Below are 13,542 nucleotides of genomic sequence, written 5' to 3'. Positions count from 1 at the left end.
TGTTGCGGAGTTTTGCCACATTTTTACTGGAAACTTGCGCTCCACTTTCCCTCCGCTTTTCCCTCTGATGTGTGAATAATTACTTATCGATATCTTCCGTAGAAACTCTATTACGTGCCGTTTGATGTCTAGTAATGTATAAGTTGGAAAACTATGTTTCTGCGTCAATAATGCCCAGGTTTATTTTAACTGCAATTTTAATTAAAACGCAACAATGGTAAAGATGTTCAGTTGGCCGGATTGTGAACATTTTTTTGGATCCTTAGTAAATTAATTTTTTTAGAGCGTTTCCACATATTAACGCTTTCCAAATTTTGCGGAGGAGGGCAGGAAGCAAAAAATACACAGCTGATAAAGGGGGTTTTTGGTGTTATTGCTGCGATATCACTTTTCCAAACCGAACAATAAAGTAAAATTGGGTCGATTTAAACGGAAAATTATGTAATATTTCATATGTATTTTTGTTATAAATGTTTTTTACAATGCTACAATGCTGTTATTGCAAGTTTCACCTTGTTTCAGTTTTTAGTTTTCGCATGAGCCGTCTTAGAAAAAGGCATGAATGACTCTGAATCCAGCCGTTGCTTCGTAGCCCTTTTACACTTCCGAAGCTCTAGTTTACATGTTATTTTTTAACCGGCAAATAATTAAGATTTAAACTAGGTGGATGCTCTGGTACGGATCCAAATGGGTTCGGCCCAAAGCCTCCTAGAGGGCCAGGCGGTCCGGGAGGTCCTGGTGGTCCGAACGGTCCTGGAGGTCCTGGAGGTCCTGGAGGTCCTGGAGGTCCTGGAGGCTGCAGAAAACCTTCTGGTCCCCCTGGGCCTCCTGGTCCCCCTGGGCCTCCTGGTCCACCCGGGCCTCCAGGTCCTCCAGGTCCTCCAGGCCCTCCAGGTCCAAGACCTCCTCCTCCCCCAGTGCCTCCTACGCCTCCGTTTCCACCCACTCCTCCTAAAATCATGGCAAAATTAACTTTTTTATTTTCTTTAATACACTATTTACCTTGAGGTCCGATAATATGCTCGTATGGATTAGGAACATGAACGTACCGTCCAGAGTCATCCGGTTGGTAACCTCCGGCGCCGTCCGGCCGATATTGGCCTAAAATGAATATTATTTGAATGTTGATAGAATTTAAAAAATTGGTCAAACTAATGAAAGCTTAAACTTATGAAATCCCACACATTAGAAATGCGTCTAAACTCAGTTCGGTTGCACCGATTTTATTTGATTTTAAATCAGTTTGCAACATTTCATGTATAAATCAATTATGTGGGTTTGTCTCAATCTTCCACAAAAATGAATCACTGCCACATTAGATTGTTAAATTTCCAAATTCCTCGCATTACGGTATCGTTCGTAAAGTTCAAGGCGATGATATATTAATAAAATGTAATAATTTAAATAAATATTTATAATCATCCTTGACAATCTGCTAACCTGAATGGTTCCTCTATTAAAAAGATCTTCTGTTCAAGCTTGGTGAGAATCACACACATTTTTGTAAAAAAATTCTTCAGATTCCCACTGTTCGCAAATGACAAGGTGCTGTTTCTAATGAAACAATGATTTTACAAAAACATTATCAATATAGATAAAATTTAAAAAAATATATTATTTTATGGACGTTTGCTGATGGTTTAGGGTAAAACCAACTAATGCATTTTCAGTGGAATTGTCCCTTTCCATCCAATATTACAAAGCATCGAAAATTGACAAAATAAACAAGAGCACAATAAAAACACAGTCGTCATTAATCTTGATCAATGTTGCACCTCATTAGAATTAAATTTTTCACAAATATAATTTTTTCTGGGCATTTCAACCAACAAAAATGACAAGCAAAAAATGTAAATAATCGCGCGAAAAAATTGCCAAGTTCAACAATTAATCACAAATGTCTCAATGGATGCAATAGATCCAAATTGACAGCGCAAATGAACTGAAAGTTTCCTTATTCAGTGCTAATATTTTCAAATCGATGGCTGATGTAGTTGCTCAGAAATGCGTCTCAGAAGAGCATACGTCAGAAATAAGAAACGCGCAAAATTTTTCTACAGTTTAAGAATTCATTCTGAACAAAGCATTTGCTCAAATAGCACCAAATTCACACATAAAGTAAACAGAAGCTTGTACTACTGATTTCTGATACCCAGGTTCCAAAATCCGGCGCAGTTGCTCAGATAAAAACATCGGAAGAGCAGAGCGCAAATTTAAAAATCGCGCAAAAACTATCCAAAGTTCAGCAATGAATTATGAAGAAACCAGTTAGTCGACTGCAGTATTCTAAATATGCTTCTGAAAAGCGTATTTTGGACTTACGTTGGTGTTATTGCTCAGAAACCGGCTTCAGAAATGCACGTTGCAAAAGTGAAAAACCGCATGAAACTGTGCTTTATCGAATTATGAAATAAATACTTTTCAGAATAAAACCAGATTCACACCACAAGAACACCGAAAATGAATTAAATTCGCACCCCAAATGCCCTGTTTTCATAGACTTTCATAACCAACATTCCAACCAACATAATTAATAAGTTAATGATAATTTTAGATTATACTACTCACCACTGTTATCATTATAGTAGCTGCCGCTGTTGTCTACGCGATACGAGCCTACAAGCAAAGATAACTCGTGTAAAGCCTTAAGCCTTAATATACAAAAAAATATAAAAATTACTGTACTTATTTGAAATGAAGTTTAAGCTTGGAACTTCACTCACCGCTGCTATCAGGATGGTAACGCCCATCATCATCTCTTCGTGGTCTAATTAACGATTTTGCGTTTGCTAATGCTGTGAGTGCAACTAATATTGCCTGAAAAGTTCAGTCAATTAAAAATTCACTTATTGCAGGCAAAAAATCGCTTTTGTGTTGATGTTTAATACATTTTTCAGTTGTTCAAAAGTAAACTAAAAAATAAGCTCCACTTTCAACTACTTGAAGCAAGTAAATTATTAAAGCTCATTAAATTTTGGCAGAAAAAAAATTTCAACATACCAAACTGAAGAAATCCATAACGATGGTCCACAACAAACACCCAACTAGCGGTCGAATTCTCAAAATCCGCATTTATATGTAGATCCAAATTATTAATTCCAACTACCACTCTCAAGTTTTGGCGCGTTTCAGCTTATTTTCCCCGATAAATTCCAGCCTCAATAAAAGCCGGGAAAATTGCCATTTGCTTGCGGAAATCTCAATTTTCATGAGCATGAAAACGGCCTGAATCAATATGATTATTAAAATCTGGCTACTGATATTTTACATTCGTATTTGAACATGAAATTGCACTGGGCTTGACAAACACACAAAGAACCCGAAATTAATATTATGAAAAAACTGAATTAATAAAACGGTTTTATTAAAAGAGGCCTAAGGTTTCGCAAAATGCCCATTTTCAATAGCGTTAGCCAATACGAGATGCTCAGAGCTTGGTATTGCAAAAACTATTTTCGAACATCAATATTGTCAATATGAAAGTTATTTCGCGATCCTTACAGTGGGTTTTAATCGAACTTTTATTGCATTTAGCGTTTTATTTAAATATTCAGCTTTTCAAAAGTTGAAGAAGATATTGATTTCTGCTTCAATATGATCAGATTGTGATCTAAAAAATGTTATTGCTACTTTCCAGATAACATATTGAGCGAGTCATCGAGCAGGCTAATTATGCAAAGCACAAAAAGTGCGACTGGACTTTTTCATTAAAAAATTTATTCATACTTGACTGCATTTCAGGTGTGCAGGAAATTGATTCATTTCCACGGAATATTTCGCAAAAAATCAAACTCGCGTATGTTTTAACAACGGTTTATTTATAGGTAACACATGTGTAAGTCAGTTAAAATTATCACAGCTTAGTTCTTCTGTCGCAGCCCGAATCACGGCAATTTGGGGTGTAAGTCCTCACATTTGATATAAGGGCTGACGCAGGAAGCCAATCCGATCAAGTAAGGAATGACGTTTTCCTCCATCACTCCAGAAAACAGGTGAGACCACGGGCCATTAGCAAATATGGCTACATCGTCCGCGCCATGAGTTTCCTTCTTCTTGGGAACAGTCGACGGCCACTGGAACTCCAGATTATCTAAAGAATCCCAGCTTAAAATTGGATTTTTTTCTGGCGGAACAGTCTTACTCATTTCTTCTAGAGAAGGCACATATCTTTGGCCAGTGGCCATAAAGGGCTTGTAACCAGGCCCATTGGCGTAGTTGAGGATGGTATAAGGGTCTTCATCGCTTGCGGTACCAGCGTATCCAAAAACGTCGCTCCCTCTGGCTGCATATCCAGCATAGCTCATTGTATGTGCATGATCTGCAATAAAACCATCGTTATCTACTAATCGGTTCTTTCAATTTTTCTTCGCCTACCAGACGTAACAACTATAAGAGTATCTTGCTGGTTTGTCAAAGAGAGAGCCTTCTGGACAGCCTTGGAAAATTCGGCGGTTTCATCCAGCGCCTTGCGCGCCCAACTCAAATGATGGGCCGTATCGATTCTACCCCCTAAACGAAAGATTTGTTAAGCAAAAGTTCATTTTTGAGCAGTTAGGATGAACCTTCGACAAGTAAGAAATAGCCGGAAGAGCCAGGTTTGTCCAGAACGCGAAGAGCTGCTTCAGTCATTTCTTCTAACGATGGCTGAGTTTGGGGGTCTCGTTCCAGATTGTAGTTCAAGTGATCAGGCTGGAAAAGTCCTGCAATGAGAAACAAAAACAAGGGTGTTAAACTTCTGCAATTGAAACTGTTCCTTCAGAATTCCAGAGATTTTTCAGAAGACATCCATGTTACTACCTGATGGACCTTCCGAAAATACTGCGGTCTGAAGGTTGTTTTTGATCGATATCAACTGAACCACCTTGTTTGGATCGCGAACATTTATGCAAGCCATAAAATATAGAATGCAAACTATTCAAATTTATTCAAAATCGCTTAATAGTGCGCATTTTTGGCAGGTATTTAATAAATATCGGAGAATGGTATCATATTTACGTAACACAAACAGCAGGGAACTGGGCTTCGAGTAACATATTTAAATATTTATTTGCAAGAGATGCAAGGAAATGTCGGATGGTTGGGAGAAGAAATGGGAACGAAGCAAACACATCAGAAGCTGCTAGCATTAATTAGATAACGAAATTTGAACAACAGAAAAGTAAAATTGAAATAGGGTTTCAGCGGTCATTGCTTGAAACTGCGAAGTTTTTCGAGCTTGGAAAACTAGTTCTTAATAACGTTTCAGCGGACTGCAGCTTTCGGGCGAAGACCTCTGAGGATGTAAGCGACTCATGCGTGCGAAACGTTCGAAATAAATTATTTTCCAGGCCGGCCGAAAACCCCCAAAAACTTACAATTTACAGATCCATTTAATTTGTGCTACTGATTAATGTTCTGGTTCTTATTGAATACTCCATTGCTTTTCTTTCTCCAGTTCTGAAACAGTTTTTCTCAAAATCTGACCAATTTATTCAAACAGTTTCCTTAGGGAACAATGAAAGGCTTTGCCATCAGCAGAGCCGTCAAGACCTCTTGAAATAGACCTCAGGCACCCCCAGAACCGGTTTCGAGCCGGTCCTGGGGGTGCCTGAGGTGAGCGCGTTTCAAAATCTGCACTTGTTTAGTTCAGTTTCCTTAGGGGTTTTGTGAGATTTGGATGCATCGAAGCGCCTTTACTTTTCCTCATTTTCAGATTTTTACAGGCTTACACCAACCGAGGATCGGCAGCGATTGGAAGTTGACTCGACCAGACTTGAAGACACAAAAGGTTTTGGAGGGTGCAACCCTTTCGCTTACCCAACAAATATTCAGTGTTTTCCTTCACGTTGAAAAGTCGTTCTCTGTTCCAAACGTATTCGTACAATTGGCCTTGGCTTTCGCGGTATCTCTTCCACTCCTCTATCAGGTTTACTCCGTCAGATCGATCGCCACTGTTCCCGTCTTCATCTTGCACTTCTCTGGGAAGAAAGTTCTTGCGTCCTCCACCTAAATCGATTAAAAGAGCATCTTGAGTATGAAGTCCTGTAACTGCTTAGTGTAGCAGATATTTGCAGAAAAATGTAAATTAACGAGACAAATATGAAAATCTGAGCAATGAAAAATGAACAGCATATACGCACCTAAAATAACATTCAAGTTTCGTCCAGTGCTTCCGAAGATAAGCTGATGAGCAATGTCTTCACATTGGGTGATGTCGCCGTTGAAATTCATAACATCAGTGTCGGATTCCCAATCACGCTCAGAAGTGTGTGCATAAATTCCTACGGAAAGTAAACGTTTTTCTTGCAATTTTCTTCAAAAAAACCGCTTAAAATTAATTTAAATACCTGCGGGCGTTGCATGTGTAACTCTCGTTGTCGTCACTACTCCAGTTCGCTTTCCTTTCAACTGAAACAGTCTGGCAATCGAGTCCACTTGGTTTTCCTTCATATTCATAGCTGAGCAATTTTTTTGCTTAACTGCAGCCGTTACCCCTATTGTTCCCAAGTTCGCTTTAACGCCTCCCAAATACGCTGTAGCTGAGCAAGCTGAGTCAGCCGTCTGATGATCTACACAGTAAGTCTGAAACATTATCAGAGGGTTTTAGTTGCTGAAGTAACTCATTTTCTTTATTGGACATTGCAAATATTAGTCAATAATTTTCGAAATTTCATCACCAACTAGACGACAGATTAATTGACCATTAACTACTGGCATATCAAGGATTAAAATAAATAATTCAAAGTACATTGTTCATTGCATACGAACCAAACAATTGTAGATTTCGTTGCCTTTGGCCTCACCTTAGATAATCCGGTGTATGGAAATTGTTCAAACGACAAAGACTTCTCTTCTCCTCCCAAATACACTCTGGTGGCAGCTATAGTTGGGATGGACATTCCGTCTCCCAGGAAAAGAATTACATTTTTGGCTGTATCTAAAGGAAATATACGCACGCTAATAAAACTTCCCACTTTTTGAAGAGAATAATGTGGAAAATTGGCGCAAAGCTGCGATTTCCGAAACAGTTTTGGAACCAAAAAGACGTTTTGACAATTTTAATTTGAGGAATTGAACGAATGTAGCACATTGTCACTAAAGCCGCTATGAAGAAAGCGAAAATCAATCGCTCTTACTAAAGTTCATGTGATGGCCCAGTCGTTCTGCGATAGCATTTAACGCAACATCCTTCCAGTACTCCTTTGTTTCTTCAGCTTTCAGTTCTTCGGGACTTTTCATCCTCATCAACTTGTTCGCGTACGGCTGCACATCGATGTCTTGAGCTGGAAAAATCCCCATAAAATACAACTAAATTCCAAAATCCCATTTTGTTTTATTTGCTGTAAAATTAAATTTCTCTTACCCTGATAGTCACGTTTCTTAGTCGTTGAAGGTTTAGCCACAGAGACACATATCAAAACACAACCAAAAATAAAAGCGTTAAACAAATACATCTTTTTTTCAAAGAAGTTTGCGATCACTGGACAGGATTTCTCGCATTTAAAAGTACACGAACAATTAGATTAATACCGGTGGAACGGTAAATGATATAAATATCTGCACATAAATTGGCATTTCTCCCTCTTAGGTGCATAATTTTAAGGTCAGAGTATCAAGCCGAGTGCTCTTGTCAATCAATTAAAAAACCTCATTAATTCACAGTTTTGCATTCAACGCTTCTTAATTTTCATTGTTATCCTTGGAAATCCTGTTAAACGTTTTTGTGAAATTCCCTGTCCGCACGCGGTTTATCGTCGCCTCGTAACAAAAAATCTCTAAATGCACTTGATAATTATTCGTTTTACGGACAATATCGTATTATCGAATTGAAAAGTTTCACGCTAAAGCTCTGAAACACACGTTAAATAAATGCTAAACCTTAAAAAAAAAGTGAAATGTTTTGCAAGCCCATTTTTCAGCTGATGAATGGCGATTTTTTTAATCCTTGTAAATTGAGATGAGTTTAGATAAAATCTACTATCTTCTACATATTTTATGGTTACCAAATTCTACTAGATTACAAACTATTTGGAAATAGCTGCTTGATTTATTCCGTTATATGCCAGACCAGAAAAAAAATTTGATTAGTCTAAGTTTAGCGCAAATTGAACTAGTAATTGCTTCCAAGTCAGTGAAAACAGGAAACGCACATTATAACGTTTTAATATTCTGAAACTGTATCCAAATCATTCAAAAACAAGGAAATGGAAGGCTTAACTTAATCATTAAATAATTTCAAGTGAACCGGTTGGTTTCCTAACTCCATTTGTAGTTTTATAGAACTTTTAACATACCCTTTAAAAAATAATCGAAAAATGTATTTTCCTCAATCGCAAACATCCAATGTCGAGAGCCAGTTCAAATTTAAATTATTTTTTAAAGCGTTTGTCTAAACTCTGCTCTCTAAAGTTTCAAATTTTAGATAGATGGTATCAGGAAATTTTAAGTTTTATTAATAATAAAAAGTACTTTTTTCTGCTTCTTGATTCAGTTCGACAGGAAAATTTTCCTTTAGAAGACCAGAAGTTTTCCAGTTCCTTTACAGAAGTTTTGCCATTGTCTTTCATATTTTAGCAACAATATTTCAAGCTTATTTTGCTCAATTAATCAAAACGCGTATGAACAATTGTCTATTTGTCTAATTGTTACTCTCTTATTGTCTATTACTGTATTAAGTATTTATGAATCTATTGAAAGAAAACTTAATCAACAGTACAATTTTCTAGCAATAAAAGATGCAAAGAGTTGGTTTATTTTCTTCCAATCCTTCCAAGTTCACACTCTTCTGCTACTTTAATAGGCAACAAACATTTCTCTCCTTTAGCATTTTTTCACTTTATTAGGCTTCATAGTGTACGGAATAAAAACATGACACTTACAAAACCTGGATATGTTCGAAACATTGAGAATACAAGTTTGCACCGCTCAATCTGAAAAATCTGCTTTAATTTTCAATTTCATATTCTCTTTTATAGTAATTTGCTTGTTTAAGGCTTTTTTCGTATTCCCAAGTTCCCACATCTGGAACATACTAGAAAAAAAGTGCAATTATTGTAAAAATACAGATATTGTATTTTTTGTATACTAAACAAGAACTTCTGCTAAAGCAGGAATAAAAACCGATATTTAAAAGCGAAATTAGCATACAACATGTCATATAAACTTGGTCAAAAGCAAAAGATCTACCAAGAAAAATAAATTGAGCTGTAAGCAATTCAGAAAATTTACTGTTTCGCCTATATATAGCAAGCTTAAGAAACGAAAATGATTACAATTTCCTTACACGTCTAATGGTTTACTTTAATAGTTGAACAATAAGATAAATCAGCATTTAAATGGCAAGATTGAAAAAATATGAGTATTTTATTTCTCCAATTTGTTAAAGCCTATTAGTGAATGTATGTTTATATATTATAATTATCTTAATCAACCTATCACATATACGTTTTAATAAGAAAATTTACAACTAAAACCCTTTGTCGCGAATTCAATAGCAATCGTTACATTTAACATCAGTCCTAAAAATACATTATTTCCTACAGATTACATTGAACATTTATTCTCAAACTATTCTACTTTTGCCGTGGTTTTGGTAAACTCAAATTTTCAATTGATTTGTATGATGGGGGAAGCGCAATTTTGAAACCTGCAAATTTTTGCAAAACAAAATTTCAAATCGTATTGTAATTATAATTTTGATATCTTTTACCTTGATTATTGTTCAATAGCAAAGTGAAATTATGCCCCATCATTTTCAGATCTGAATAACAATTTAAAAATAATAAATCAAAAATGTATAAATGTTTGTCTTATTTTTTCGCTTAGATGCAGAATGGAAAATGGAGCCAAACTCGTCAGGTTTGCGCCAGCTTCAAATAAATATACATAAAACGATTTGGAAACGACGAAAATAAAAATCCAATAATTAGCTGCATAATTGCAATAAAGTTGTACAACAAGGATGGTTGTACACTTACCTTACCTTATGATTATAAAAATGTATAATAAAGACTAGAATTTAGTAGGAAGACTTAACAACTTTACAGAGTGATAGGAGGAAAAAGCAAACGGGTGGCAAATAATCCTGCAACCAAACACCAAATCAAGTTAAAGTTAAAGCTAGAATTCGTATGGATATAAATGTGTATAGTAATCCTTCTGGTAGAGCCGTGCATTAAGTCAGTAGCAGTCAAAAATCTAGTTGAAATTGGACCATTTTTCAAGCAGTCTGCGTTACTAGTTTTTGGAAGTGAGAATTCCCACAAACTCTGAAAGCAAACGAATATTTTCGCAAATCATTCAGTTTAGAAAAAAGTGAAAAAAATGGTTTAAGCAAAATTAAATTACCTTCATAGTTCACTTGGCCATCTCCATCTAAGTCTGCTTCTTTAATCATGTCATCAACTTCTTCTTCGGACAATCGCTCGCCTAAACTGGTCATAACATGGCGCAACTCTATACTCGATATCAAGCCGTCGTTATTTTTATCAAACACCCTGAAAAACCCCAAACAGTCTTAACTACTGATTAGTTAATGGGAAAATAGACATTTTATATGCACCGCTTTGTAAGTGGTTTTACGGAAATACATAAACATGCTGCTGTATTGAGATCCCGCTTTGTTTTCATCGAATTTGCTTCAATTTAATTAAATCGAATGCTCCCAAGTGAATAAAGTTCGAGCACGCAAACCTAAATCCCGTTTCCTAAATATCGCAATTTTGCTTCAGGAAACTACAGCCTGATATAAAAATAACAAACATTTTATGTCCCTAAACTTTAAAAATTGTTGCCTATGTACTAGAAAGGCGACGCTGGGATGAAGCCAAGTGCTTGACAATTTATACTAATGGCTTTACGCGTATATGTAATACGTTTATTCTGCAAATATGGAATATTTTCAGTTTGTGCCCAATTTTTAAAGGACATTCTTTGGAACTTTCTAAGAATACTTTCTTCGATTCTAAGTAGAAATAAAGAAAAATGTAATTTAAACTATCGAAGATAAATTGGTGAATCTCTGTCGATGTTTTCGTTAATTACCTAAACGCCTCCTTAAGTTCCTCCTCACCATCAGCGTCTTTCATTTTCTTGGACATCATCTGCAGAAATTCGTTAAATTCTATGGTGCCATTTCCATCCTGGTCCACCTCGTTCACCATATCTCTCAGCTCCGTCTCTGAAAAATTATATCGACTTTTAACACCCGCTTATTGTTCTATAAAATAAAAACAAATTTTTTTCATTTTCGAAACACATAAACTTGTGCGGTCGCTTCTTGAAACTGGTGATTCTTTCGCGTTTTTAGGACGTCGGGAATCAAAATTTATCTCCGGTTTGCATCTTCAGAAGTGGTTCGCTTGGTGCAGCTACTTAAAAACTCGAAAAAATCGCCACTTTCAAGAACACAAATCTTATTGATATCAACAGTTTTTTACTTGCAATTAATTGCAGACAATCTCAGTATGAAATTGATTGTTTGGTACGGGTCACTAATAAGGGTCACATTGAATTGGTTTCTTTAAAGAATTAACGTAAAAATGATTCTATGGACTTGCGGACCGCATCACTAAGCATGGCATTGGTTTCTGAGTCTGCTTGATTAGATATGAACAGAAAAAGCAGCTTGACAACACGGATAATTGAACAAAATCGTATAACAAAACAAATAATAATTTAGCTTTTCCAAATAGCTTGATGTTTCGCAAGCAGTAGCGGCTGGCATCTTCAGAGGAATTTTGCTGGAAAGCCAAGCAATGTAGTCCGGAAACTGATGAGTTTTTCAGCTTTTCAGCCATTATGGAATGGAATTTCCAAGGTGGTTTGCAAATCAACTCTGAAAATGTAAGTCACTCGTTCTTGCGAAACATCAGGTGAAAAGAAGACGTTAAACAATGTTTCTTGTTTTGGAAATTATCTAATGATTAATCAATATTGACTAGAATTTTCCTACTTCGACGCTCTAGTAGAATATTGTTAGTCCAAGAGCAATTTACCAGTACTTTGCAAAAAACTTGTTTTTAAATAAAAATCAAATTTTTACCTGTTGGTCTCTGACCTAGAGACCGCATAACCACTCCTAATTCGGCCATAGTGATCATTCCATCTTCATCTTTGTCGAAGAGCATAAAGGCCTCTTTGAATTCGGCGACTTGATCTTCCGAAAGTCCATATTCAGTCTGCATTAAAAAAATGCCTGATTCATTGATCTAGTGAAACTTTGCAATAATTCGTTAAGTTGAACTCGTTGAAAAAACCATCAGCAAAAATGTAATTAATTAAAAACTTGAATATACAGAGTCGTGTAAATCCGAATGGAATAAACAGAATTTTTTTATTGATACAGGTTTTCAACATATTGCAGGATAATGCAAGTATTTCAAAACTCTGCCAATGTGCCAAACCAATATGTTTTTCTCTTTTTTTTTCACTGATTCCGTCCATTTAGCCAGCTAAACAATTTGGAAATTTTACTGGTTTATCACCTTGACCAGGGTAATTTGTATATGATGTGTATTTCGTCGCCAATATGTAAATTGCGGCTCTAAAAATAATTTATTCTTATTGGCAACCCGTGCGATGGAAAACGGTTAAAGCGGAAATCAAGCAAGTTGATAAACATTTAAATACAAATTTCACACTAGCAGACTTGCACCCCCAAGCAAACTTACGCTAGTTTGTTGAATCTCAAGTTCACTGGTCAGCCGTTTTAGCCTCGAGTATTCTTTGTCATATCGATGGCTATTATTTGTCATTTTAATCACACGATATTGAATATGGCAACAAGAAAACGGGCACCGAGCCTGAAATACAAAGTCTATTAATAATTTTTTGGAAAAGCCGGCGGGCAAACGACAACTTTTGCCACTTGAGAACCGAGCTCTGCAAATAATGAGCTGATAGAGTTGCACCAGCTACTAACAATACGGTTTGGAGATTTTTTCATACAACTAAATGGAAATTTAATGTAAATAATCCCGACGTTTTGCAGCCAGTTTAAATTTAATACTCTGCTTGTTGTGACATTGGATGGACGGCAAATGTCGGTACGCAGTTATCTAAAGATAGAATTGCCGCATTTAACCGACTCTTTAATCATCCTTTTGAACCAAATTTTTGTCAAATTTTTCTTAAAAAGCTTCAATAGTCCCAACTGGAATTTTGAACTTCGAACTGAATTTTTGACCTGGTGTTTGAAATCGGTCCAAGAGGAAAAACGTTATTCCTGCTGGACCAAAAACCATTTAAAACCCGCTCCGAAGAAAAATGTAAAAACGTTTTGAAGCATGATCATTTTCATGGCTTTAGTTTTCAATTACGGGAAAACGTCCAGCGAAATTATGTAAATCCCAGAAAATCCAGTTAGGAGAACCTGTTGTGTTACTTTTACTTATTGTTTATTTATCTGGAATTATTGGCAGCAGATGGCGAATACCGCAACAGTTTATTTTTCTAATTTTTTATTTTTCTCATTTTATTCGCTGCCAATTTCAGTGTCTGGTCTATTGCTACGGTCCCATTTGAAGATCTAACTTTTTATTTCAGACCCACAACCAATAATTT

At 36.2% G+C, this 13,542-nt stretch overlaps 3 protein-coding genes across 3 annotated transcripts; all 3 read right to left on the bottom strand.

Moving 5' to 3' along the window:
- Positions 1-437: 437 nt before the first annotated feature.
- LOC125502900 (collagen alpha-1(I) chain-like) lies at positions 438-3,086 on the bottom strand. Its single transcript, XM_048662376.1, has 5 exons — positions 3,001-3,086; positions 2,724-2,817; positions 2,569-2,616; positions 1,003-1,101; positions 438-951 (listed from the first exon to the last, which is right to left on the bottom strand). Exons 1-5 carry the CDS (start codon positions 3,070-3,072, stop codon positions 626-628), a joined length of 639 nt encoding a protein of 212 aa, XP_048518333.1. The 5' UTR covers positions 3,073-3,086; the 3' UTR covers positions 438-625.
- A 713-nt stretch (positions 3,087-3,799) lies between these two features.
- On the bottom strand, positions 3,800-7,819 carry LOC109536738 (membrane-bound alkaline phosphatase). Its single transcript, XM_019903085.2, has 10 exons — positions 7,343-7,819; positions 7,116-7,262; positions 6,783-6,916; positions 6,327-6,561; positions 6,120-6,260; positions 5,797-5,985; positions 4,563-4,700; positions 4,375-4,509; positions 4,142-4,318; positions 3,800-4,090 (listed from the first exon to the last, which is right to left on the bottom strand). The coding sequence occupies exons 1-10, from the start codon at positions 7,431-7,433 to the stop codon at positions 3,885-3,887; spliced, it is 1,593 nt and encodes a 530-aa protein (XP_019758644.1). The 5' UTR covers positions 7,434-7,819; the 3' UTR covers positions 3,800-3,884.
- A 777-nt stretch (positions 7,820-8,596) lies between these two features.
- LOC125502907 (neo-calmodulin-like) lies at positions 8,597-12,158 on the bottom strand (the record flags this gene model as incomplete). The annotated part of the gene is given in 4 exon segments (XM_048662385.1): positions 8,597-10,247; positions 10,327-10,475; positions 11,023-11,158; positions 12,023-12,158. Coding segments are annotated over 4 exon segments (453 nt in total), but the record flags the coding sequence as incomplete, so codon positions are not given.
- Between the last annotated feature and the right edge of the window lie 1,384 nt (positions 12,159-13,542).

Source organism: Dendroctonus ponderosae, unplaced genomic scaffold (assembly GCF_020466585.1).
Source record: "Dendroctonus ponderosae isolate FM_Combo_2020 unplaced genomic scaffold, Dpon_F_20191213v2 Dpon_F_20191213_105, whole genome shotgun sequence".
NCBI classification, from domain to species: Eukaryota; Metazoa; Arthropoda; class Insecta; order Coleoptera; family Curculionidae; genus Dendroctonus; species Dendroctonus ponderosae.
The sequence above is the reverse complement of the archived record's forward strand: the minus strand, read 5'-3'. Positions and strand labels throughout refer to the sequence as shown.

Bases quoted from the DNA above. Each gene is read 5' to 3' on its own strand.
- LOC125502900 (XM_048662376.1), bottom strand. From the start codon at position 3,072: ATGCGGATTTTGAGAATTCGACCGCTAGTTGGGTGTTTGTTGTGGACC. The intron at 2,617-2,723 runs GTGAGTGAAGTT...CTTTGCTTGTAG, and splicing joins TTACCATCCTGATAGCAGCG to GCTCGTATCGCGTAGACAAC. The intron at 952-1,002 runs GTAAATAGTGTA...CCATGATTTTAG, and splicing joins GCATATTATCGGACCTCAAG to GAGGAGTGGGTGGAAACGGA.
- LOC109536738 (XM_019903085.2), bottom strand. From the start codon at position 7,433: ATGTATTTGTTTAACGCTTTTATTTTTGGTTGTGTTTTGATATGTGTC. The intron at 6,562-6,782 runs GTGAGGCCAAAG...ATAATGTTTCAG, and splicing joins CATACACCGGATTATCTAAG to ACTTACTGTGTAGATCATCA. The intron at 4,319-4,374 runs GTAGGCGAAGAA...GTTTTATTGCAG, and splicing joins TCTTATAGTTGTTACGTCTG to ATCATGCACATACAATGAGC.